General features: G+C 46.4%; 2 protein-coding genes and 1 long non-coding RNA gene across 7 annotated transcripts in view; 2 read left to right on the forward strand and 1 right to left on the reverse strand.

Annotated features, from left to right (window-relative positions):
• Nucleotides 1-5,837, forward strand: part of nedd4a (NEDD4 E3 ubiquitin protein ligase a) — a 17,875-nt gene extending 12,038 nt beyond the window's left edge. For 3 of the 4 annotated variants that reach the window (XM_057025850.1, XM_057025846.1, XM_057025849.1), the window contains 17 exons: nucleotides 65-184; nucleotides 262-456; nucleotides 574-654; nucleotides 905-959; nucleotides 1,031-1,089; nucleotides 1,228-1,293; nucleotides 1,392-1,621; nucleotides 2,087-2,208; nucleotides 2,287-2,357; nucleotides 2,444-2,539; nucleotides 2,625-2,698; nucleotides 2,778-2,838; nucleotides 2,918-2,977; nucleotides 3,050-3,157; nucleotides 3,245-3,341; nucleotides 3,423-3,495; nucleotides 3,854-5,837. In XM_057025850.1, the coding sequence (XP_056881830.1) occupies nucleotides 65-184; nucleotides 262-456; nucleotides 574-654; nucleotides 905-959; nucleotides 1,031-1,089; nucleotides 1,228-1,293; nucleotides 1,392-1,621; nucleotides 2,087-2,208; nucleotides 2,287-2,357; nucleotides 2,444-2,539; nucleotides 2,625-2,698; nucleotides 2,778-2,838; nucleotides 2,918-2,977; nucleotides 3,050-3,157; nucleotides 3,245-3,341; nucleotides 3,423-3,495; nucleotides 3,854-3,956 (1,671 nt within the window). In that variant the 3' untranslated portion in view covers nucleotides 3,957-5,837. The remainder of the gene's footprint in view (nucleotides 1-64; nucleotides 185-261; nucleotides 457-573; nucleotides 655-904; nucleotides 960-1,030; nucleotides 1,090-1,227; nucleotides 1,294-1,391; nucleotides 1,622-2,086; nucleotides 2,209-2,286; nucleotides 2,358-2,443; nucleotides 2,540-2,624; nucleotides 2,699-2,777; nucleotides 2,839-2,917; nucleotides 2,978-3,049; nucleotides 3,158-3,244; nucleotides 3,342-3,422; nucleotides 3,496-3,853) is intronic. The other variant, XM_057025848.1, reaches the window with a different exon arrangement.
• On the reverse strand, nucleotides 5,596-7,716 carry LOC130521950 (uncharacterized). Of its 2 annotated transcripts, XR_008949499.1 has the most exons (3): nucleotides 7,540-7,716; nucleotides 7,346-7,436; nucleotides 5,596-6,541 (listed from the first exon to the last, which is right to left on the reverse strand). It is a non-coding gene; the product is annotated as an uncharacterized LOC130521950 (long non-coding RNA). The 2 variants fall into 2 exon arrangements; XR_008949498.1 differs by lacking the exon at nucleotides 7,540-7,716 and having other exon boundaries at nucleotides 7,346-7,516.
• prtga (protogenin homolog a (Gallus gallus)) lies at nucleotides 7,525-25,679 on the forward strand. Its single transcript, XM_057025851.1, has 19 exons — nucleotides 7,525-7,818; nucleotides 8,472-8,774; nucleotides 12,647-12,791; nucleotides 13,217-13,350; nucleotides 13,442-13,738; nucleotides 13,811-13,970; nucleotides 14,061-14,308; nucleotides 15,380-15,544; nucleotides 15,781-16,086; nucleotides 16,630-16,818; nucleotides 19,856-19,951; nucleotides 20,035-20,221; nucleotides 20,539-20,666; nucleotides 20,780-20,950; nucleotides 21,442-21,612; nucleotides 21,692-21,806; nucleotides 21,916-22,054; nucleotides 22,251-22,358; nucleotides 22,450-25,679. Exons 1-19 carry the CDS (start codon nucleotides 7,755-7,757, stop codon nucleotides 22,831-22,833), a joined length of 3,510 nt encoding a protein of 1,169 aa, XP_056881831.1. The 5' UTR covers nucleotides 7,525-7,754; the 3' UTR covers nucleotides 22,834-25,679.
• The last annotated feature ends 117 nt before the right edge of the window (nucleotides 25,680-25,796 follow it).

Raw genomic sequence — 25,796 nt, forward strand, 5'->3', positions numbered from 1 at the left:
CTTTTCTCCTCTGCAGTGTGTGTTCTTTGTTTTTCTTAATGCTGCATTTTCACCTTTTCAATAGGTGCTCCCAACCTCCGCTGGGTTGCCTTTAGGCTGGGAGGAGAAACGTGACAGTAAAGGAAGGCGCTACTACATCAACCACCGCACCCGAAGCACTTCGTGGTCACGGCCCCCGCTCCAGGTAGACGCCAGTCCTGTGCACGGAGTCCATTTGATGTAAATAAATGATTTGTTGAGCACGTTCTTTTGACTGGGCAGAAGGCTGCATCTGTGCCCCCAGCAGCACAGAGTGCCCCTCCATTCCAGGCTTGTGCTCCTCAGGAGCCTCCTCAGACCACCACCAGCCCGGAGCCCCCTTTTGAATCGGGCTCCCTGCCAGCGGGTTGGGAAGTCCGCAGTGCTCCTAACGGAAGACCGTTTTTCATCGACCACAACACCAAGTCTACCACCTGGGTGAGAACACAACCACTCAAACAGCCGGGTTTTCTTCTCCAACTAGGATTCAGGATATTTTCCAGTTCTTGAAGGTTTGTGGCTCTTAGAAAACTAAAAAGTACTTTCCTGTACCAGAATGACCCCAGACTCAGATCCCAGATTCCTCCACAGAGGAGAAGAGACTCGCTTGATCCAAATGATCTCGGCCCTTTGCCGGTGAGTTCGTTTCTCTTCCTGTCTTTTTCTGTTTTAACGTGCTAATTACTCACTCGAATTCTCTGCGTGCTGCCACCCGGCCGGAGCTCACAGACGTGTCCTGTTGTCAAACACAGATTTTATCTTGTGTTGCACACAGTTAATCAGATTAATCAGAACAGCCCCAGGCAGCGTTTGACTGATAGTGCCGTCAGTTCCATCTGATAGTTTGAGACCATTTAGACATTTAATGAGAAACTTGCTTTTCCAGCCCGGCTGGGAGGAGCGAGTCCACTCTGATGGGAGGATATTCTACATAGATCACAGTAAGATATGGCGGGTTTGGACTAACTAATGGGTGAGTGTCAGTATAATGAAGGTGGATTTGGTTTCACAGACACAAGGATCACGCAATGGGAAGATCCCAGATTACAAAGCTCAGCTATAACTGGACCAGTAAGTATAATTTGTGTGGAGGGAGAGTTTGACCAGACTGATCCATATTCCCTCCTTGAGGGTTTCTGATGTTATCTTAAATATTAAGCGTGATGCACCCAAACGGTAAAGATGAACCCCGTTCTCCGTTGCTCACAGGCAGTGCCTTACTCCAGAGACTACAAACAAAAGTACGACTACTTCAGGAAGAAGCTGAAGAAGCCGGTGCGTCTCCGAACTGCCGTCTCTCGGACTCACTGTAGGTTTACGCGCGTCATCATTGCACATGACCGTAAACTGTCTTCTGAATGATCTGCACAAAGGCCGACATCCCCAATCGCTTCGAGATGAAGATAAAACGGAACGCGGTCCTGGAGGACTCGTACCGCCGCATCCTCTCCGTGTCGCGGGCCGACCTGCTGAAAGCCCGCCTCTGGGTGGAGTTTGAGGGGGAGAAGGGACTCGACTACGGAGGGGTGGCCCGGGAGTGGTTCTTCCTCATGTCGAAGGAGATGTTCAACCCATATTATGGATTGTTTGAGTATTCTGCGACGTGAGTGCCTCCTTTTTCCCGTCATTGAGCCCTTTAGACGTTTGTCCCTGCCTCTCATGACTGCAGATGATCCGGCTCACGCGGGGCAAAGTGGCAGCACATAGATATTTACAGTTTGGTTTCGCACACTAAATTATCGTGTGATTAATTGCCATGGCGATGCCACTGAAGCCATGTGGCAAATGGCTACTGAGGCTTGGTTGTCCGTGCATATATTCACACTTGGCTGTGACATCAGGCCGGAGGCCAAGAACAAATTGCTCTTTGGGCTCATTTACCACAGCAGGCCTGGCTCTCTGGCCACCTCCCTTTTAATAGCGTCAGGGCTCCACTGGCAGCTCAGATGTTACATTTGATCACAAACTTAAATATTAGCTCATTGGTGGCTGTGATATTTTATTATTCAGTGTAGAACGATTGATCAGCTACGCGTAGTTTTTGAAAACACCCATTCTTGTGTTCCAGAGACAACTATACTCTGCAGATCAATCCCAACTCAGGCTTATGTAACGAAGATCACCTGACCTACTTCAAGTTCATCGGCCGTGTGGCCGGCATGGCCGTGCATCACGGGAAACTGCTGGATGGTGCGTGCCCTTCTCACTCACGTTCCTTTATAAAGAGGGTTCACGCTTTTTAAAGGGGTTTTTTTGCGTCCTTTGAAGCTTTCTTTATTCGGCCGTTTTACAAGATGATGCTGCAGAAGCCGATCACCCTCCAGGACATGGAGTCTGTTGTGAGTGGGGCTGTAAATGACCACCTTCACCCCTCTCAGCCGCTCTTCTAAGCTTCGATCTTCATTCTTGTCGGCTCTTTCTTCAGGACAGTGAATATTTCAATTCCTTGATGTGGATTTTGGAGAATGATCCAACTGACCTGGATTTGAGGTTTACCGTCGACGAGGAGCTGTTTGGACAGGTTCGTTCAGGGTCGGGTTCTCTGAGCCTGTGGGGTGCGTCTTTCTCTTTAATCACACAAATCTGTCATGTTTTCACTGTTTAAGACTCACCAGCATGAGCTGAAGTCAGGGGGCACGGACATCATCGTCACCAATGACAACAAGAAAGAATACATCCAGTAAGAAGCTGAGAACTTAGTTTACACCAGCTTTAAGTTCAGAAATAGCTTGATTCTGACCTGCTGCTGTTCTCGTCAGTCTTGTGATACAGTGGCGCTTCGTGAACAGGATACAGATGCAGATGACTGCGTTCAAAGAGGTATTTCGACTCCATTCAGGCTCTAATCACAAAGTTAACCTAACGAAAAAGCTTCAATACAAATGTGTTCTACATTTAGGGATTCTTTGAGTTGATTCCACTAGATTTGATCAAGATTTTTGATGAGAATGAGCTGGAGGTGAGTTTTTCCCAGTCTGAGCCCAGCGTGGGTCCGTCCAGACGGTTAACGTGTCCTCTTTGTCCCGCTCAGCTGCTCATGTGTGGTCTGGGGGACGTGGACGTGAACGATTGGAGGGAGAATACCAGGTACAAGAGCGGCTACGCCTCCAACCACATTGTGATCCAGTGGTTTTGGAAAGTAAGTTGCTTTGTCTACCCTGGAACTTTCCGCCATGAGGCGTTTAATGTATATTTTAATACCATTTTGTGTGTTTTTGGTTATTAGACTGTGCTGTTGATGGACGGAGAAAGGAGAATTCGGCTCTTGCAGTTTGTGACTGGGACGTCCAGGGTCCCCATGAACGGCTTCGCTGAGCTCTATGGTAATATCGCATGTTTACGAGCACTTGATCCTCTTTGAGTTGATGTTGTTATGTTAAGCGTATTAATGTTGCGTTGCCCAGGATCTAACGGACCACAGCTATTCACCATTGAGCAGTGGGGAACACGTGATAAGCTGCCACGGGCTCACACATGGTAACCGGATTTATATACATATTAACACACTTCCTGATCATTTAGGGTTAAAGTTTAGGAGCCTACTGTAGAGCTTTTAATAAGGGGTTGATCTTTTACATTCCTCCTGTTTAATTTATTTATTTTTCATTCATTAGTTAACAATACATTGGAATCTTTTTTCAAAATTGTAACATTGTTAGTAATATAGTTGGGTTTTTTCATTAAAGCTTCTATAAGCTTCTTATTTGCTCTAATTTAATTATATCTATGTGATAGTTGTTTACGCCTCCTAGTGGCAGGATGTCGGCATAACAACTACTACTGTTGTAAGTGATGTTGAATGTAATTCTTCTTTTGTCCGTCTTCTTCCTGAAAGCTTCAATCGTCTGGACCTGCCGCCTTATGAATCTTTTGAGGAGTTGAGGGACAAGCTGCATATCGCCATTGAAAATGCACAAGGCTTTGATGGGGTGGATTAATCTGTCAGCTGTAACTCTCTGGATTTTGGACATTACTGAAGTGAAACAGAGCAACTAAACAGACATTGTACGGTCTAAATTTGCCGCTTGATTGAGAAATGGACATTCTCAGCCGTCTGTGTTGAGGCACACAGGCAGTGTGGACATATTATGGGGTGAGGAAGGTATTTTATATCTCTGCTAACGTTTACAAGGCAAAAATGCAAAACTATTTTACCGGAAGAAAAATACAAGGGTTTCATTTTTAGCCGAGTTGCCTAGCATCGACCTCTCACGCTAGTTAGACTGGATGTCTTCAATGCAAAGGAAAAAGGAAAGATCTCATCCTGACATGTTGGTGCAAAGAGTGGACCACGGCTCAGAAGCCCAGTGTAGCGACCGCACGAGGACACGAGCGTGCGTGTTCATATCTGTCTGATACCAAGTTAAAGTCAAGTCTGTAATCCCTTTAAATGTGACACCAGCCGTAAACGTACCAATGGTAATTGGAAAAAAGATTTAAATAGCGATGATTTGATTCCAGGACCGGCTTTAGGTCAGAATATTGTGCATTTTTCCCACTTCAGTGCACGGATCCAGAGTCATGGAGTGAGCGGAGCTACCACACGTGTATGTAGCCACGGCAGGTTTAGACGGATTTTAGCAACGTTCGTGTAAATACAAGTGTAACCTTTAATCATATCGCTTTAAATTATCTCAAGGTTTGACCAATTGGTTAATGGTGCATTATACATCATTTCTATGTGTCAGTTGTCATCACTCACTGTTCGTGTTTGCATCCGGGGAAAATAACCACAATCCAAAAAACAAGGAATTAAAACGGGACAGAAAATCGTTATTTAATCATTCTTATCAACAGTTCCGTAAATATGAAGTCTTATATTTATTTTCAGACCTGTGTGTGTGTGTGTGTGTGTGTGTGTGTGTGTCATTGGCACATGTAACGTTTAATTCAGCAAAGAGAAATTCAAATTAATTATGTAGCTGTTCAAGATTGTGATTTTAAACACGTTATCACGGACACTTTTTATTCTTTGCTTCCTGTTTTCTCCATTAATGTCCCCATATATTTTTGAATTGTGGTTGTGTCGTTCTTGTCCCAGTCGTCTGTAGACGCACCGTCGTGCCGTCTAAGATCTTCGTTGCTTTACGTATGAGTGGCGCTTTCTGTCTTCACCTCCTCGTGGGTGTCAAATCTCAGCACGGTGCTCTATTTTCAGAGTACGGCTGTGAGAGTTGTGTTCCTCTTTGTCATGAATGTGTTCCGCTTGTTCTGTTTCAGGAGGTAATCGCCCAAAGCATTTGTTTGAGATTCTATTTAGGTAGTCGTCCGGACGGTGAAATCAGTGTTTACGCTACCTGCTGTGTTTACAGGTCATTGAAAAATGAAGATGTTGACGACTGTTTCTTGTCTCTGACAACACGGTTTTGTACTTAAGCTTTTATAAAGTGAAGCACTTTGTTAATTTTGATGAGTCTTACTTCTGAACTGTTTGAATCTTTGCAAATCTGTCACCTGTGGATCCTTAAATTCTCTATGAGGAACGTGCACGTGTGTTTAAATGTTTACATGTGAACATACTTTTGAAAATAGACACATTTTCTACTTTCACTTCTGCTTGAAACACAGAGGCCTTCATTTTTAATATATTATACTTCTCGATGTTTTAATCTCAGAATGGAAATACTTTGATGTATTGTCAACTTGCAAATGAACATTTTAAGGTTCGACACCTTCAAGTGCATTACAATAACATCTACACGCATGCAACATATATGCATCATTTTAAAGGGGGAAAAGGAAACTATAGCTGTTAAATCCCAATATGATGAATTATTACATGACACTATATATTTGAGAATAAATAAACCTAAAAAACACTGCCTTTTGTCTTTGTTAATGCAGCATGTATATATACACATATAAATATATATATTATGTATTAATATATATTATTTATAATTCTCTAATGTTTTAAATAAAATAAATTGGCTTGATTACGATGATACTCCGCTGCAGTACCTGATGGTTCCAGCTGGGGGCGACAGAATCACTACCAACATCTGGCACGAAAACTCCTTCAGTCAGTATTTGGATCGTTTCACGTTCCGCTTATTTTACATTTTCTTTATGTCCATCTATCTGTGAAGGGTGTTTATTAATGGGATGTCTTTAAACTACAGTTTAGTACAAAGTAGCTTTTAGCTTTTCATTCAGCTGCAGAATGCTTAAAGTAAGGAATCTGTGCAGAGCTCCTGTGCACGTCTCAGATGTTGGAGCCTTTTGTACGGCTCAGTTCAATAGCTTCTTTCTTCCAACTTCTCCCTGATGTGATCATAAAACACCCTCCTCCCCACAGGGGTCAGTGCAAAGGTCACCCAGAACTGGGACTGTCCCGGCTCCTCCTTTGGACCCTGGGGTCGGTGGGGATGGGCACGCGTGGCCTTCGCCGATGGCAGCGGCTCTGCTCTGCCCACGACCTGTCCAACACTCATAACCCGATAATGACTTTTCCTCCATCGATGCGGCCACAGCTCCACCGCAGCAGCATGCAGACGGACCGCCGGTTGCCACCACTCGAGCCCTGATGGTGACAGAACACATAAATGAGTTCAGTTCAGAGCCAGTTGAGGGGATGAACGTGCAAAAAGACTCATTTTTCCTCATACGTGAAGTGAAAACTAGGAAATTCTTCAATCTCAATATTCTTTAAACAGCGTTTGCTGGGTTTTTTTTCTACAATTATTCATCCAGACATCATCATAAAGGGGAAACCCAAATGTGCACCTCAAGGCTCAGTTATATTTCTGTGGGTTTAAAGCTCTCAGAGGGATTTTTCCTCACGCCATCACAGCTGAGCTGCGGCCTTCCTGCTGAATAAAGGTTGCGCAGGCGGGGGCCCGGGACCGTGGGAGTGTTGGGGGTTTGGTCTCACCCCCGTAAGTGATGGACGTTGGATCAATATCTGTATTGACGCAGCAGATGTCCTCCTCCTTTCAGCGCTTCCTCGTATTTGCACTGTCCAGGTTTAAAGGAAAGACGCGAACCAATACCCATCAACGCTTTAGAGCTTTCGGTAACAGTTGGTCTCTGGTAATGAAAGATTTGATCCCATCAATACAGTTTCCTTTCATTGATGGGGAAAAGGTCTTGGCAAGTGTTGGAGACTCAGTAGCCACATCACATAATACAAGAGTCGAGGTTATTAATGGAGACCATCTGTTCATATATTCAAGAGTGTAGAACAGGTTCACTAACAGTGTTGGAACGTCAAATAATCCGTCAAAACCAGCCTTCCCCAACGGTTTGTAATCTCGTCCATCTTCACAAAACTTGTAAATCACAGACTGTCTGATGAATTTCCTCATGCAGTTGGAACAATGTTTACCTGCTGAGAGTCAACGCTTGATTCTGATGTTAAATCTGTCCTCACGGCCGCTGCAGGAGGGTTCGTTTAAGACCTGAAGCCATGAAGGATACTGCAAAAACGCTTCATTTTAGAACTCACGGACAGAACTCAGACTCAAATAAAATTAGCATGTGTGCTAATGTGCGTGCACGTAATGAAGGAACACGTCTCACCTCAAACCCAGGGCGCGCCTCCCTGGAGCGCACCTCCCCGAGTCTGCACCAGGGGGCGCCACACCTGCCGAATCCGCGAGGAAACATCCCGGAGGAGGGCAACTCCTCCGGATCCACAGCTCAGACCTCCTCCCTCTCCTCCTCAGTATCAGCGCAGCTCATCTGGAGGAAGCAGCTATGGTAGAGTAGGTAGCATGCACGGACAATTCCCCTAAATGGCGCCCGTCAGCAGGAACCTTAATCAGCGCTGGTTTCTGGCCGCGTTTCTTCCCATCTCAGGTGAGTTTTGCAGCTTCATCAGCATCAACATCTGATTTAAAACTCTGTTGGAACTTCTGGATCACGAATGTACTCACGATTGAACCCTTTGGAGAACACTGTTAAGTAACACCGATCCTCGAAACTGGGCTTAAAGAATGGTGATAAAATGCGTTTAAATGTAAAAGAGTTGCGTGATTGAACAGAACTAAAGTTCCCTTTTGGTCATTTAACTGTTTATCTTCAAAATCAGGTTAATATTTTTCAGCTGTCACGTGTATTAAGTTCAACCACTGCTGGTTATTTGTTAAAAACTTTATTTAATTGTCTGTAGTCTTTGATATTTGGGATATTTCACCCGTTTGAGATAATAACGTGTCTGCAGCTACAGAAGGAAGTCAGACTAATCTCTGCTAATTTACTAAATTAGATTTGTTGATCCTCAAACATCACAGCTCCTGCTGGCAGCTCAATCGTGGGTTTCTGTTAAAATGAGAGGGACTAATGGGATTAAATGTTTCCCCTTCACTTGGTGGCTTTATGAGCCATCAGTAATTAAAGTGAAGCAGGATGAAAGCGGAACTATTTTATTATAACACTTGTGTTATTTCTCTTTAGTGTGAGAACCCTTAAACAGCTGCGTGTCCCTCATCTTTCTTCTCTCCTTTTTACAGGTGTTTTATGCTTTAGTGAGTTATTTTTCATCAAGGAGCCCCGTGATGTCATCGTCGTGCGGAGAGAGGCCATTATTCTGGACTGTCACGCCAAGGGAGAGTCGCCCATCGATGTCAGATGGCTCAAGAACGGAGCGAAAGTGACAGGGAGCGACCGCGTCTACCTGCTCTCCAATGGCTCCCTTTATATTTCCGAGGTCGAGAGCAGAAGAGGAGACAAATCAGACGAAGGGCTCTATCAGTGCCTCGCTCAGAACAAATACGGCGCAATCCTGAGCCAGAAAGCCCGGCTCACAATCGCAAGTAAGCAACTTATTTATTTTAAAGAGGTTCCAAAGATTTTGGCTCCTCACGCTCATTTGTCTCGGCTGCTCGGAGGCTTTAGGGGCCCCAGAACAGAGTTGGGGGGGGGCATTGGTGTGCTCAGGAAGGAGAAGCACAGGTCAGGAGATGTCCAGGACAACGTAAAGAACAGATGACCCCCTTTTCACATGGGGGCCTTTCATGTTTTTGCACGGTCGCTTTGTTCTTTTAAAATGCTTTTTCCTCCAGCGCTGCGTCGCTCGGCCCCACAGTCGAACAGGAGAAGCTAAAGGCTGAGTCGGTGTTTTGGGACATCTCCATCTAACAGGAGGGTTGCGTGGTTGTTTGTTCCACTCTCACCCCGCTGACATTCCCAGTTCCATTCCCAGTTCCATTCCCAGTTCCATTCCTAGTTACGTTCTTATTTGTGCCGCAACATTCTTTTTATGATGTTCCACTGAAGATCCAAGCAGCTCCGCACTCTTCACTGATCAACATCTTGTGCTTTTAACGAGCGTGTAGATTGATTAAGTAGATGATCGGCTTTATAGTTTAAAGTTAAGAGGTGGTAAAAGCTGCCAGTAACCTTTAATAGTTTGGTGTTTTTTAATGGCGTTTAGACCTGCTGGAGGGTCAATCTGAAGCTCATAAAGTTAACACGTACCTGAGAAATGCTCAGTTGAAGGACGCAGTGGTCGTGTTGTTAACTGGTTTGTGTGCTCGTGTGTGTGTGTGTGTGTGTGTGTGTGTGTGTGTGCGCGCACAAATGTAAATTGTCCCCTTTTCAGGATGGTGGTCGTACCCCGAGTGTCTAAATGAGCGTTCTTTATTGCGGGTCTTACCGGGTCACAAGAGGGGCTGAGGCTTTGCTCACAATTGTTCTCTCAGTTACTCTGGTCAAAGGGTGCAGATCTTTTCAGCGACCATCCCCCCCCCTCCTATCTCAGTGTCTCTGGGTGTGAGTGCTTCTTCTACAACTGGGGGACAGTTTCTGGACCTGGTGGCCACTGCACGAGCTGCACATCCTGCTCCTGCTCTGTGCCTGCACCTCATGTCACTGGGTGGTTGTAGTCCGACCCACCTGTTGCAGGGTGAACTGGGCTCTTTCTGCCTTACAGGTGACCCGACAGTCATTCTGGGCTCTACGCGTCCACAGTTGTCTAAACTGTCCCAGCTGCGGATTTGTCCTCGCTGAAACGGCCTCACCGTGTGCTTGATTCAGTTTCAGCCTCCTGACGTCGCTTCCTTTCAACATAAAGGCCTGGAAACGACCGAAAGCGTCCCAGTTTTGGCCTGAGCGCCTCACCTGCAGCAGCCCTCCGTCCTGGCTTCAGTTACGGGCTCTGATTTCACGCAGCACATCGTGTTACTGCGCCATCGCTGACTCTACGATATCCTGTAGTGGTTCATATAGACTCGTGTTTAAAGTGAAAGGGTGAGCATTGAAAGAAGTTTGAAAAGCTGCTGGTGTTCCTATTCCAGTGTTTACAATAGCGGTGCGCCGCTGGGCGGCTGGGTCAGCACCAGAGGAATATCTCACGTTGCTAAGGGCTGACGTGCACTGACTGGGCACAATTACAAGCCCCAATAAGATGGAGGCAAATCTTTCAGTGTGAGTTGTAGTGGGAAAGAATTAGATGGCCTTAAGTGTGACAACCCAACGCCTGGAATCTTGTTTTTCTCCTCTGCTGGACATGAAAGGTTACCATGGTTCCCCTGAACGGCAGGCCCAGAGGTCAAAGGTTGCCCTGGATTGTTCACTAGGTGGAGCGCAGTGAGAGGGACTTAAATCTTTCATGCGGTAGTTTCTCTGCTTGTTGTTTCACTATTTACCGCATTAACGACTCTGCTCGGTGGATTCGCTGCTATTCAGAAGAAAAAGATTCACTTCCACAACTTTGTGTCATAGAAGAAAGATTAAATATGCCCAAAGCGACTGTGTGTGTATGTGCACGTGCTTGTGGTGGGGGGTGGGGGGTGGGGGTAGTTGAATGATTGGAAAACTTGTGTGTTATAGATAAGGGATGGGAGGAGGGGAGGAATGCTGCTTTCAGCGCCGCCTGGTCAGTGCTGGAGGTCACGTTGCTCAGGGGAATAGCGCTTTGTTGCGCCGGCCTGATGGTCACTGCTCTGTCCTGCAGCCTCACACGGTCCCACATCTGCCAACCCTGATTGATCACGGAGACTTTTTCAACCCCACGTTCTCCTCCTTAATGATTATCAGTCCTGCTTCCCTAGAACTTTTTATCAGTGTTCCAGGGGGGTCCCCTAGCATGGTAGATGTTGGGTGGTCACTCTTGAGCCAGAACACCTACTCATGCTCAATAACACGTCCTGGCGGTACCAGGATGGCGGCGCTGGAGGATAACTTGAGGACTCTGCTCCGCTTTGTCCAGGCTGAGAAAATGACCAGAGACTGATTCCTGGTATTTGCCGGGGAACCTTTGTTTGGTCCTCCTGACCTGTCCGCTGACCTTCGCTTTGTTGAGCTCAGCTCGTCCATCTGCTGTGAGATCAGTCAAAGCAGCTTTAGTTCAAACTGAAAGTTCCTCGGTCAATATGGCGCTGCACGTGCAGTGCAGCTCCTGCTCCTGCAGGAATCCCAACACCCACCAGGGTTCCTTTTAAGTGCTTCAGTTGTTGGTGGAACAACCTGTTTTTGTTTGTTTGTTTGTCCTTATTTCATCGGCACAGGCGAGCAAATGGTCACGCTTCCAGATCACAGCGCGGCCTATCCCGGACGAGCCCCAGGAGTTATAGATTTCCCCCTTGTCTTAGTTGTTAATCAATAATCGATCATTATTCTGCTGTTTTTGACTCATTTAAACGGATGTGAGGAAGAGTGTGAAGAAGAAGCTCAGCTCCTCTTTTCTGCCCTGCAGCTCTGTCACTGCAGCCCATTAATGGCATTCTTGTACGAGCATGCGCTAACGTTTATGGGCGGGGGGGGGCCTCTACCTCCGCAGACCGCCACAAGGAGCTACAAGAGCCCGGGGCCAGTTTGAACGAGGCGGGAATGATCCGACTGCAGTGACAGTTTGAGTCTGGTCGCAGGCGTTCAGTCGAGCTTTCGTCCTTTTTCATCCATGTTTTTGTCTGATTTCACACCAAAACACCTAAAAACTCAATAAACCAGCCAAAATGAGCAACTTTATGCATGTGTTTAGCATCTTATCAGTGCCTGTTATTACTGAGGCCTGAGTAAAACCTCTAAACATCTTTAAAACATCTTTTTTTTGTCCTTGTGACGTGTGTGGACAACGACCAAAGAGCACCAAAAGTGTTTAAATATCATTCAAGAATATTGCAAACGGTCCAGTGGGGGGATTGATTTGACCGTCTGTGCACCATTCACACGTTTGTGATAATGAGTTCAGCCTTGTGTTGTTGTTGTTGTTGTTGTGGTGGTGAGCTCATTGTTTGCTGTTCACTGTGAACAAGAGGGTCATTGATTTTTTTCAGAAACGAATGATGGGCCCAAGGTTGAGTATCTTTAAAGCACAGAGAATCGTAGGTTGATCTTGACAGCGTCTAAATGTTTCAGCGCTTGAGAGGAATCGATGCCAGTGGGAACAAATCACTTCTCCGGCTGTTTGATTCACCATCAAAACCTGTTTTTGATTCCCAGCCGGTGGCTGAAAACAGCCCAGTTTCAGGGAAACCGTCCACGCAGGGTTTGCTTGCTGTTCCGGTCCGCTCGTCACCTCCCTGCAGCACTCAGCAGCCCCCCCCAGAGCCCCCGAATGAGACTGAAATGGACAAATAGCTACAGGGATGAAGGAGAACTGAAAATGAACTGCAAACTGAAATAGCTGCCGCCTGAATTGAATATGGAATGTTGATTTTAATGTGTGCGTTTCTCTTCCCCGCAGGTATCTCGTCATTTACAATCCAGCCGACGTCACTGGTGGTGACACAAGGCTCCGTCGCCAGGTTTTCGTGTAAAATCACGGCGCACCCTCCTCCCATCATCACGTGGGAGTTCAATCGAGTCCCGTTGCCTCTTGGCACTGAAAGGTACTTTCACCAGAGCTTTATCATTTCTCAGATTCTCCCTGACAACAAACATGAATAAAGGGGGTAAAGCTTAATCTGTGGTCCATCTCCAAACCTTTTTTATGTTTTAACCTTTATTTAGGCAGTTAATTAACCCCTGAAAGAAACTGGTCAGGGATGGAAAGATTTTGTAAACAATAATTAAAAAGAAAATGTTTGAGTCTTTTTCAAAGTGACGTTTGATAAAATCAGATTTAAGTCCAAAGTTTCCTTCAGGAAATGGCAGAACGTCTTTTTTGTGGGGGATTCATCAGATATTTAGAAGTTATTTGTGAGGCAATGAATGAAACATCTCAACAGCTGAAGGCCGTGCTGTGTGTGTGTGTGTGTGTGTGTGTGTGTGTGTGTGTGTGTGTGTGTGTGTGTGTGTGTGTGTGTGGTGACAGAATGACAGTGCTGCCCAGCGGTGTTCTTCAGATCTATGGGGTGGAGAAGCGAGACGCTGGAAGTTACCGCTGCACCGCAACAAACATCGGCAGCCGGCGAAGGAGCTCAGAAGCCACCCTGAGAGTCACCCCAGGTGTGTCACGCAGCTCCTGTGTGGAACATGTTTTACACAGTAACGTCTAGGGAACCCGTTCCAAAAGTCCATTTTTGTTCCCTCCCTGCAGCCCCCAGCCCCCAGCTCCCCCAGAGGCCACACATCATTGCTGGGCCACAGAACATTTCAGTGTCACTGCACCAAAACGCCATCCTGGAGTGCATGGCCACAGGCAATCCCAGACCCATTATCTCCTGGAGCCGCGCAGACAGCAGGTCTATTGATGTTTACAACACTAAAGTGTTGGGAAATGGCAACCTGATCATCACAGACATCAAGCCGCAGCATGGAGGCGTGTACGTGTGCAGAGCCACCACTCCTGGAACACGGAACTATACCGTAGCCTCAGCTAACGTCACCGTGTTGGGTAAGATAGGTTTTTACTTTTCTCCCAGATGTATTAGACGCACTATATCCCTCACTGCTGCCTCCTGTATAGCGCCTCCTTCTTTGGTCGAGTGGCCCGAGAGCCTGACCCGTCCACGTGCCGGCACCGCTCGCTTTGTGTGCCAAGCTGAAGGTGTTCCGGCGCCTCAAATGACCTGGCTCAAGAACGGCGAGAAAGTTCAGTCAAATGGTCGCATCAAGATGTACAACAGGTGCGACGTGAAGGATTAGTCCCAGGTGCACGTGGTGAACAGAAGAAATGCTTGATTTATCTTGATCACCCGTTTGTCCGGGTTCCACAGCAAACTGGTCATCAACCAGATCATCGCTGAGGACGATGCCATCTATCAGTGCCAGGCCGAGAACCACCTGGGCTCAGTCCTCTCCATGGCCAGACTCATCGTGGTCATGTCGGAGGACCGGCCAAGCGCGCCCAGGAGCATCCAAGCGGACACCGTGTCCAGCTCTGCCATCCTGCTGGCCTGGGAGAGGCCTCTGTACAACTCGGATAAGGTTATTGCTTATTCGGTGCACTACATGAAAGCTGAAGGTGAGTTCAGCAATGACAAGAACCGGAACGTAACCCTCCTGTTTTTGATCGTAAAAAGAGAAGCTCAAGCATCTGTTTGATTATGTTCTCTAGGAGATCGTGAAAGGCAGAACAGCAACTAAGCAACTTTATTGCTGTCAGATTAGGGAATATTAGGATGACAAGGCTCCAGATTTGAGTGTGTATATATGTGACTTTATGAAGTAGCGTGAAATAACAGATGAGGCGTTAGCGTGTGGGAATTAACTGGTTCTTCCAGGCTGATGGTTGAAGCAAAGACAAATAAATAGAAAGTTCCTCAGTGAAAGAAGAAGCAGCCTCTTGTTGAGAGAGGGCTCTGTTCCCTGAAGAAGCTGGCCCCGTGGCATTTCAAGGCTCTTTCCTTTTGGTTCTCAAGATGCTGGATGCAGGAGGAACTATTCATAAAGCAAACAAGGGTCGTAATGTGGCAGCAGAAAAGCCTTTCAGCTTCCCTGGGAACTCTTTTTGTGGCGATGAAGAGTCACAGTCAAACAATGCAACATTCAGTAAAAAAAGCCCAACAGCTTATTCATTCAATTACAGCACTTAATTACATTTGCCATTGACTTAAAATACACAGAATCCAAATAAAGAGAAAGGAAACACCTGCTGGATTTCAGGATGACGAGGTAAAAATAAAATCACCAAATTCCCTGTAATCCTCTTTCAGTTTTTAATTCCAAACGTCTTGCGGGTATTTCCTGCCCTCAGAGAAGGGCCCTTCGCTGACATTGACAGAGTATCGGACAGTACATTCTGCACCTGACACTGCAGAAGGACTCTGTAAATGGAGGCCCTGGTGAAAAGAGAAATTAATTAGTCCTGTGCTGGAGTGGGAGGATGTGAATTAGACAGGAAGGAGACTTTGTTACACTTTTCACAGTGACTTATTGAGGCTGCACAGAAGGCTTTGTGTTCACTCCTGAAGTAGCTTATTTACAAGGTCAGAAATCACCAGGCCACAGTTGGAGCCCTAATAGCAGCCAATCAAATGACTGTGACGGCGTACTGTGAGGCCTGGCTACATGATGAATGCTTCTGGGTTTCCAGGATTAAACAATGAGGAATATCAGGTTGTCATTGGAAACGACACAACCCGATACATTATTGACGATCTGGAGCCAGCTCGCAACTACACCTTCTACATCGTAGCCTACATGCCGATGGGAGCGAGCCGCATGTCGGACCACGTGTTCCAGTGCACGCTGGAAGATGGTGAGTCCTGAACTGTTCTCCACGTGCACTGCACAAGAATCTCTAGTTGTGTCGAGATGCGTGACTAGTTATGGTTAAAAGTGATTAGATCATTACTTTGTCGACAATGTAAATTCCATTTATACGCTGAAAAACCTTAAAAACGTGCAGAAATGTTCTATTTCGCCACATAAACGATCCCGTACATCTGAAACGACGTCCTTGTAGGTTGAGTGTTGAGTGTTCTTGCCCCGTAGTTCCCCTCCGGGCCCCAGAACTCAGCCTGACCAGCCACAGTCCGACAGACATCCAGGTGTCCTGGCAGCCGCTCCCAGAGAAGCTGAGTCGGGGGCGCGTCTCTGCCTACAGCCTGTCCTATCGCAGTAGTGATGACAGCACGGTCTCCCAGCTCGAGCTGTCTGGAGAGAAAACGCGGCATCTCCTGGAAAACCTGCAGCCTGACACCATCTACCTGCTCCGCATTGCCGCCGCCACCGGCGTGGGGTGGGGGGAGCAGTCTGCCTGGACGTCTCACCGCACTCCGAAGGCATCCAGCGCCCGAGGTAGAACATCCAGAGGAAGTGATTTCAGATGTGTGACCAATCAAAATATAGCAGCAGATTAAGAACAAGTGGCAGTTAATGAGAAAATGGATGAACTCTTCTTTTAAAGAAAAAGAGTAAAGTAAAGGTTGTTCTGATAATCTTGTTAAGGCCTTGCATTGAGTACCGTGTGACCTTTGCCCTGCACTGTCAGTAACACTGGAAGGCCTTCAGTCATGGGTCATAAAGGGAGCCACTCAGGCCTCTGGCTGGGAAAGAGTATACGGCTACTTAGACCCACATCTGAAGCGTTGAGGTGGGGGAGGGACCATGACCACCGCTCTCCATTTGTCTACCTTCTGACCTCAGATAACAGTTTTCAGTTGGAAAACTTTATTCCCCCATTCCGAAAATCAAAGTGAGCGAGCGTGGTCGTCTGGTCTGTAACCAGCAGGCCACGTGAACGCTGGCAGCTCGGGGGAAGCACCAACTCAACCGGCTCTTGTTTTCATCTCATGCCTTCGCATCAGACGTCAGTTCATCAGATGTTTCCTGCCCCTGTAGTGCCGCTGGCGCCCGACCTGCATCTGGAGCCTTTAAACTGCACCACTGTTTCCGTGCGTTGGCAGCTGGCACCCAGGAACTCGGTGGGCGTGCAAGGCTACAAGCTCTTCTACCGGGAGGAGAGCCAGTCAGAGAGCGCCCCGCTGCTGCTGCGTGCCTCAGAATTTAAACGCACCATCGGGGGTCTCGGTGAGTCGCGTTTCACTATTGTTTGAACTGCTGAGTGTATTTTTAAAGGTGTTTAATATCCAAATAAGCGCAGCATCCATTAGCATAGCTAAATGATGCTGAAGCTGAAGCCGGTAGGTAACGTGCACGCTACATGTGCTGCACTCCAGAATCACTCCACTTTATTGGAGTCATAAAGTGTCGATAAACTTGGCTGAACCAGCTGAATGAGCGATGATATTGTTTGATATCCGTCAGAGCAGCTTCAATAGCTGCGGCACCACAGCCCGTCCCACTTTGATGACCTCACAGGACTTTGCTGTCCGTCCTCGAGCAGCTGCTGGGTGGCGGTGGAGGCGTATCACAGCTCCTCTGGCCTGTAGATTGGATCTATTCTGCTTTTTTTGTTTGAGAGGGGAAAGGGCTCAGGCCCATGGACTGGACAACCGACCATCTGTGGCCATCGGGGGTCAACCAGGTGGTCAGCAGCTGACTTGTAATCATGAAGCTTCAGTGGAATCAGAAAGAAGCAACGATAAAGCGGCACTCTAAGTTACTCCAGGTGTTACCTCTAATTGTGTTGTGAGTGTAAACCAGTCAGGTGTTTAACTCAGATTTAGACTTTACCTCTAATTTGGTTCAGGTTAGATTCTCCCAAAGTGCAATTCCCAACATGCAGCCGCCACTTCTGATAAACATTGAGCCCATCGACAGAACGAACAGAGTGAAAAGTGGAGTTTAGTGTGGATAAAAGGAATGAGTGTGTCTCTCTTTGATAAAGGAGCCGCTCCGCAGAGAGGGAAGCTGTTAGGCAACGGCAGATTTATGATGTGTTTTATGACTGAGTTGTGTTGCTTGAGGAGCTTTGACATCAAAGGCCCTCATTGTTTTTGGCTTCGGGAGCCACAAAGATGGTTTATTAGCTCTGACAAAAAGGAAACGCAACCTCTCACCAACCAAGCAGTGGGCCAAACAATGAGCGGGGTCTTTTCAGCTCACCGTCTTCCAGTTGTGGGGTTTCCTTCTCATGAATCAGCTGCTGAATTTGCACAAGGATAGAGGCGTAAAAGGGCCGCACCTCAGCGCCTCTGCAGCTACGGCTCCACCAGAAAGAAAACGCCCGTTTGCATAAATGTGTCGTGGCCACGTCAGCCCAGTTGATGCCCAACCGATTTTCTTACATTTCATCATAGCGACATGATGAAATGCTCCAAATGTTTGGGTATTGATGTTCTGAGGGCACCCACGTTGCACGATATATGACATTACCCACAATCCTCTAATGTTGCACACACCAGCCGCTCTTCTCCGGTGCCAATAACATTGATTACTTGTGTTGGAGGCTAATGTTGCTGATTCAGCTCCTGCGTATTTTCTGAGGGACCTTTAACGTGCCAAATGTTGAGTGATCCCTCAGAGCGGAAGCAGGCCCAGAGACGAGAACGTGTTTGAGAGGCTGTAGCTGATGTGACGTGACCTTTCCTGGCGTGTGTTTTTGTGCTGGGCCCAGCAGAGCAACACGCAGTCATATTCAAAGCCTGTTGGACCTGTTGGCACCAGGCAGCCGTTATGAGTCTGGGCTTATCTCTCTGCTGCAGGTCACTGTCCTACATAAGCTTAATATGTTTTCCATCCCTCGGTGTTTTGGGGCTTAACACGTGTGTGACAGTAGTGTTGGTGGAGGAGGGGGAGGGGGGGGGGGGGGGGAGAGAGATGATAGATGCCGGTGTGAGGGTTCATGCCAGAGTTGACATTTATGGCCCCTGTTCAGGCTCGGCTTGCTGCGGCCTGGGGGGGCCTTCCACAGGCCAGAACAAAACCTCAGGGGCCAACAGGATCTGCATTCAGGCTGTAAAATGGGGGTGATTGCAAATGGCTCGAATATGCCCTTTATTCCAAACAGAATAATTTACGGGAGTCGTGTGAGATTTGTCTCTGTGAGAAAATGTCGTCACCCAAAGCAAGAATGTCGCACTCTAAAAATCTGATCTGCTGTCGTGCAGACACATTTATACGGCGTCATGCTAGTTCTGTCCACAGGCTTTCAAATAGTGATGAAAACATGACTGACAATGAGCTAATATTCAAAGGATCATCCTTCAGATGTGATGTTGAAATAAAAATATGAGCCCTTTTCTAACAAAGATGCTGTTTTGAGCAGCATTTTATTCAGGGTCTAGCTTGTTTTTCCACTCACTTCCCCCAGTTGACCCTCCCCCTCCAAAAAGAGCCCTATAACCCCCTTTTTTTCAGGATTTAGCTTGCCCAGATTCCATGTCAAAGGTCGTGGCCCAGATGTCACAACTTCCCCCCTTGCAGAGCGACTCTCTCGCATAATTACGGCGGGCGGTGAAGAGGTGCTTTGGAAGTGGACACGAAGGCCACAACAACTGGACACAAACTCTGAAGAACTCGGATCTCCTCTGATCTTTCTACATTTGTCATCCATCAGAGCTCGACGGGGCAGCCAGCACTTTATCGCTGGACAAACTGAAATGCCTGTTAGATATGAGGGATAATTTAGGTTAATCTCAGTGCATATATAGATTTGGGGGATTTTGTACAGGTAGGATCACTGTTATATCTTCAGTAGAAATTTGTGACTTTATTTGTCAGTATCATTGTATTCAAATGGGATCTGTATGATTTCAGGCCTTATGTTGACCTTTGGTCATGGCTTTTGTTGGGATTGGGGGTCTGTGACTACTGTGTACCATCAGCGGTGCCTTGCCCATGGGACTCTGTCAGTCGATTTAACCCCCAGACTTTGGACATGAATAGGAGTGACCACTGACCAGCAGGCCTGAGGGAGGGGGGCTTTGAATGTGCGCTCAAAGGCTTCCTGGTGACAGGATGATGTATTGTGGCGGTGTCCTCTGGAAACTGACCAAAGCACAGCACATGTTGAAACTACCTCTAGATCCCAGCGTGTCATCAAAACTCAAACTCACACGCGGTGCAGGACTCTTTCACACCCCTGCGTGTGAGTGACTAACTGACTACTGAGGACCAAAACAAACACGTCTTAACATATTTGGTTTCCTTGATTTTACCTTAGACCCACGGAAGAAGTACCACATTAAGCTTTTAGCCTATAATGTCATCGGAGACGGCTACCAGGCCGACCAGACCATCAGCACTCCTGGATGTGTCTGTGAGTCCATATTTAGATTTCGTCAGTCAACGCGAGCGCCAACAACGCTTGAAAAATAACGATTTCCTTTCTGTGCTACTCAGCTGTCAGAGATCGACTCGTGCCTCCTCCTCCTCCTCCGCACAACGTGTACGCTAAAACTAACAGTTCCAGCGCCGTGTTTCTGTACTGGAGTCATCCGGCCTTCACCGCCAGCCACGCCATCAACTACACCGTCCGCTGCAACCCAGTAGGCCTCCAGAATGCTTCTCTGGTGCTCTACCTGCAGACGTAAGGATCTTCTGAAATTCAAACACTCGCTTTAGATTCATAGTTACTTTTCTTTACATGTGTTGGAGGCTATTTTGAGCTCAGTAGAACGTTGGTTTTCCCCCAACACAGCTCACTACTACCATCTACTGGACGACCCGCGTATGACCACGAGCTGCATCTATGGGCATAACCCCTCATATAAAATCCCTAAACGTCAACAACCCGAGTGGAAATGATTTAAATGATAAAAAAATACATATCTGGGCACTGGAATTCAAATGACCGCAGGATTTAACTGAACCGATCAATGACAGCTTCTTCTGTATCTTCTGAAGGAATGAAAAGAGCATCACGGTGGAAGGTTTGCAGCCCAACACCAAGTACGAATTTGCCATTCGCCTTCACCTCGACCAGCTCTCCAGCCCCTGGAGCCCTGTAGTCTATCAGAGCACTTTTCCTGACGGTAATTATTCTGCAACCCCTGAATATCACCCTCATATGCTTTTAAATACCTTAAAAATCTAAAGAATCTTATTTTCTGGAGTTGAAACAACAAATGTTTACGCATACACGCAGTTCCCAGTCGCCCCCCCTCTTCAGTCAAGGCCACTCTGATTGAAGAGGCTACGGCGTTGGTTTCATGGAAACCCCCAGAGGATCCCAACACCGCTGTGACACACTACACCGTCCTCTACGCCTCCAGACATGACTGGATAGCCGGGGAATGGCAGGTGCTGCAGAGAGAAGGTAAAGAGGTTCGACAGGTGTGCACGAACAAAGCCCCTGTGCTGCATCCGCCACAGGCTATTGGAAATCACTGACGCACTTCAACATCCAATCTGTGTTTGTCCATGTGCTGAGCCCTGATTGGTGCCTTTTATTTCTAAATCTAAAACAGATTGTTTCTGTCTGCTTGTACAGACTCAGCGATTCCTGCTAGACTGTTCAGTGATTTTCCATTTTAATTTAGCTTAGCTTTAGGCTTTAAAAGACCCTTTTTTGTGTCCAGTATTCTGTGTGCTAGAACCTGATCAATGCTGCCTCTGTTAGTGTTAATAAATACAGCGTATTGGGACAGATTTATTGAATGTGGAGTAAATTGTTCCAGTTTCTGGAGTATGCTACGTTGTTACAGTAGCACAACCTGCGTCCCTCAGTTCATGCTTAAGAAAACATTATTCACATTTAAACCTCACAGTTCATATAATGACACCAACTCTATAATTACTCACCAACAGGAAGCATCACCATGGCTCTCCTGGAGAACCTGAAACCTGAGCAGGTTTATTTAGTCAAAGTTTCTGCATCCAACAAAATGGGCGACGGGCCGTTCTCTCACGTGGTGGAGCTGAAAGTACGCGCGGATCTCTCCTCGGGTCCCGATCCACGTGGCTCCATACGCTCCACAGGTCACTTGATAGCTTACATCTGTTGTCTAGAGCTGTAGAAATTCTACTTCATCTCATTTGATGTGGTCATCCTTCGCAGACGGCTTCTACCACTTGGACCAGAACTCCATGACGGGGATCACCATCGGCGTGTGCATCGCCCTCATCTGCATCATCATCTGTGGTTTTATTATCGTCTGCAGAGGCAAAAACAGGTACCGGGAGCGTCTGATCGTAGCGGCAGCAGCGCTCCCCCTGCTGTTACAGTTCGTGTGCTTGTCCTTGCTGTCCTGGTAATTTGGTGTCTTATTTTTTACCTTCCAGGAAATTTTCAGCTGTCAAAAACCAGCAAGAAGGTTTGAGCACGTCTGGTCCTGCAGCAGGACTTCGTCCCTCAGAGAGACAAGCTGAGAGCACTGACGTGACCGTGTCCGTGATGAGTCCGAACCACCTCGACACCAAGGTAACGACTGGTTTCCTCCGTAGGGGAAAAGACAACGACTTTTACGACGTTTTTAGAACTATGTCAATAATTGACTCATTCAAATGTAGAATTAAAGATGAGTATTTATCCAGACCTTGGTGTAATTACGCCTTCACTTTTAATTGCTGCTCTATGGCTCATGCATGTTTGTAATGGAATCATTGTCTTTTTTTAGGGTGGAACTAATCTCGTTATTAATTATCTCGGCCCCGTTCAGCCGTTCGCTGAAAACAAATGGTTTTCCTTCAGCAATAATCTGAAAAAAAACAGAAAATCGGGGCCGGTAATACAACAGTCTTGCACTTTCTCACTATTTTACAGTATTTACAGGAATCATTGCACACAACTGATGTGATCTTTCCTCCGACATGTAGAATATGAGACGAGGCAGCGCCTCCTACCAGCCTGGCAGCACAGTGTTGACCTTTGAACAGGAGATGTCTCCGGAACAGGCCAGCGCCATGCAGACTCTCCTCTGGCATCCCAGTGACACGGAGGGCTCCTCCAACAGCGAAGGCAGCCAGGCAACAAGCGACTCTGGTCGCTACTCGCACGACGAGACAGAAATGACCCATCTGTCGGCCGCTCTGAGCAGTGACCCGTCGGGTCGGGAGGAGAGCGGTGGGTCCGACTGTGAGGGTGCAGAGCCCGAGGCAGAGGCCAAGAATAGGGGGGAGGACCGGGGCCGTCGCCCAGTAGAGCAGAGCAGCTCGCAGCCTGCACCTCCTCTCCAAGTGTGTGAGTCTGTAGCCGTGTGAGGCTGTGTGTGTGTGTGTGTGTGTGTGTGTGTGTGTGAGAGTCTGTAGCCGTGTGAGGCTGTGTGTGTGTGTGTGTGTGAGTCTGTAGCCGTGTGAGGCTGTGTGTGTGTGTGTGTGTGTGAGGCTGTAGCCGTGTGAGGCTGTGTGTGTGTGTGTGTGTGAGGCTGTAGCCGTGTGAGGCTGTGGTGTGTGTGTGTGTGAGGCTGTAGCCGTGTGAGGCTGTGTGTGTGTGTGTGTGTGTGTGTGTGTGTGCGTGTGTGTGTGTGAGAGAGAGCGAGGATCAGTTTACTTACAAAAGTTAATTCCAAGCGCAGCTTCATGTTTTTGAACGGAACACCAATGCAGGCATTGAAAAGTTGTTCCGATGGTTCCACAGACGTTGGGGGAACGAACGGGACAAAATATCTAAAAAAGGATAAACGGAGAACACCAAAGAGAGAAGGAGGCGTTTTCCAGCTGGTGTTCCGATGGTCCAACACACAATTAACAGCCAACAAATGCCTTTAACAGTATTAAATGTTGGCAGGAAGCGTTTTTAATTTTTATTTTTTGGAAATTCAATGAATGTCTTTTCTTGTTTTTGTGCATTTTTTAAAAAGAAAATCTCACCCACCATGAATGTTAAAACAGTCAGAATTGTAACAAATGGGACTTTTCTGGCTTTATTTAAGAGAGTGAATCACTGGAGCGAAAGGGATCAAGATCCTTTTCACCGATTTTCTACCTGTTTCCCTTCAGGTAACAACTCTAGTGTGATGACTACGTATATGAGACGGGCTGCGTACATCACTTTTGATACTTCCTGATGACTCCCGTCCGTCATCCCATGTTTTTTTTTCTCTTTTTTGGAAGCTAAGGGCACTGCAACTTTCTCTTCTCCATTTGAACCTTTTCCAAATTTGAAAACAAGCAGGTTTTTTTTTTTAATTCACCTTTCAGATTTCACTTAAACGTTGATTCATTACTTGCGTTGCTGTTTTGTCTCATATCTGAGGAAGATTCTCTTTGTTCTTCGCATCTGTGCAGTTGCCCTTGTCATTCCGGTTCTATACTACCTCATTTAGGATTTTTATTTGATTGTTCTATTTTATTCCTTAACTCAGGGAACAAGGTTTGGTACATTGAAAGGTGAAAAGTCATGTAGTGTTACATGCTGATCTGACAGGGTATTTTCTCAGTGCTAAACTGTTGTCGTGTAGATTTGCTATTAGAATTTACGATGAATGTATCTCAGATTTGTGTGCCGGTAGCTCAGATGTCTGCTGTGTAGCTTCTCCTCAGGTCCTCCCGTGTTTGTTATTACAGACTTCTTCCTTTTTGTCTGTGTTAAGTTTCACACCAGAAGTGCTCGAATTAGCATGTGGGTACACAAACGCTTTATGATTGGCCTTAATGGGGGACGTTTCTCCAGCTGCTCCGCAGGAGACGTCCCGGACGAGGACACGACACGTGAAGAATGACACCAATATACGCTTCAGAGATCTATATTTTTATTACAATGTACTACTGAGTACAAATAGTCATTTAGCTCCGGATAGTTTTTTGTTATGCTGTAGAAGAGTTTAAGATTAGCACTTGTCCGCTCAGTAGTTTTGTATTATTGTCCAATGTGCTTCGGTGACTGTCCCAAAAGATCATTTACTGGATCAACGGATCTGTGGCAGGAGGTTACGGAGGAGTGTCAAATAATGGCAGCTGACCAAAGATGAGCTTGTGAGATTAGTCAAAGTGCTTCTCCTCAAGTAAAGCCTTGCACATTAGTGGCCTTGACCTGCAGCCTGAAGAGTGGCGACGGCTGCGGGTCGCGTTTCTGAGGAAGCCCCAGCGTGTGGCGACAGAATGGAAATTAATCAGTTTCATGCACAATTATCTTCTGGCGGAATTCCTCGAAAACCGTTGCAAACTGTATGTTTGAGGTGAAAATGTCGAGACTTAAAGACGGTATATTATATTGAGCAGCTGATGTTGCGACAGTGCATCTGTGACGTGCACCCACTGAGTTCCCACTGTACAATATAGATTCGACGGGGGATTTATTATCTACGTGTGAGTTTCCTCGGATGGTTTGAAGGTCTTGAGAAATCAATTTAATGGATCGCTGTGGAAATGTCAGCGTGTGCACCATTTTCACATTTGTAACTTCAATCAAGTGGTTTCTGCAGAAGATTCAATCATGGGACGAGAGACACAATCAATTTTTGTTTCCTTGTGAAAGCAAACAATGTAAACCAAAGATTTGTTTAATGGTCACCGTTGCATATGGGCAAAAGATCCGTGCGAAATGTCATTTCTAATGTCCTCTCACTCAGTTTATGCCTGTAAATGTTTTATAGAAGAAGAATAATCACTTATTTACAGAAAATCAAGCTTTTTCTATTTAAAATAAATAAACGGAACCTGATCTGTGGTATCAATTAGGCTCTGAATTAAGCCTTAGTCGCAAATTTTATCCTTATCCTTAAATTGACACAAGTGCTACCTCATGTTTATGTATTTCTCATATTTCTGTGAATGTGGTCATATTATCATCCAACGAGAGACTGGAAACGTTCAGCCGAATGATCCCAGGAATGCTGCGGACTGTTCCTGTCCCAGTAGTGGGATAAAGCAGCTGCCTTGTTCTCAGTAATATTGTGTTTAATAATGCAGAGAGGCGCTGTGGGGTGTTTACAGTCCAACTCAGGGGTCCCACAGCTGCTCCCTCCAAGACACAAAGCTGATTTCCAGTATTGAAAATTGAATGTAACTTTTTGGAATGTTTGTGTTTCTATATGTACTTTTTGAGTTGTTTTACATGTTTTACATTTTGTCCTGTTGTCATTGTTGATAAAGTTGCTTGCAAGTTCTTTCTGTTTGTGTTTTGTTTTTTGCAAACAAAAAACTTTTTTTTTTCTGATTCTTAGTGTAAATAAAAACCAAAAAGCAGTATGGGTTTTAACTTGTAAATCTCATTACAATTTATT

The sequence above is a fragment of the Takifugu flavidus genome, chromosome 2 (genome assembly GCF_003711565.1).
Source record: "Takifugu flavidus isolate HTHZ2018 chromosome 2, ASM371156v2, whole genome shotgun sequence".
NCBI lineage: Eukaryota > Metazoa > Chordata > Actinopteri > Tetraodontiformes > Tetraodontidae > Takifugu > Takifugu flavidus.

Coding starts and splice junctions, on each gene's coding strand:
- prtga (XM_057025851.1), top strand. CDS start 7,755: ATGGCGCCCGTCAGCAGGAACCTTAATCAGCGCTGGTTTCTGGCCGCG. Junction 8,775..12,646: donor AGCCCGGCTCACAATCGCAA/GTAAGCAACTTA, acceptor TCTTCCCCGCAG/GTATCTCGTCATTTACAATC. Junction 15,545..15,780: donor CCAGTGCACGCTGGAAGATG/GTGAGTCCTGAA, acceptor CTTGCCCCGTAG/TTCCCCTCCGGGCCCCAGAA.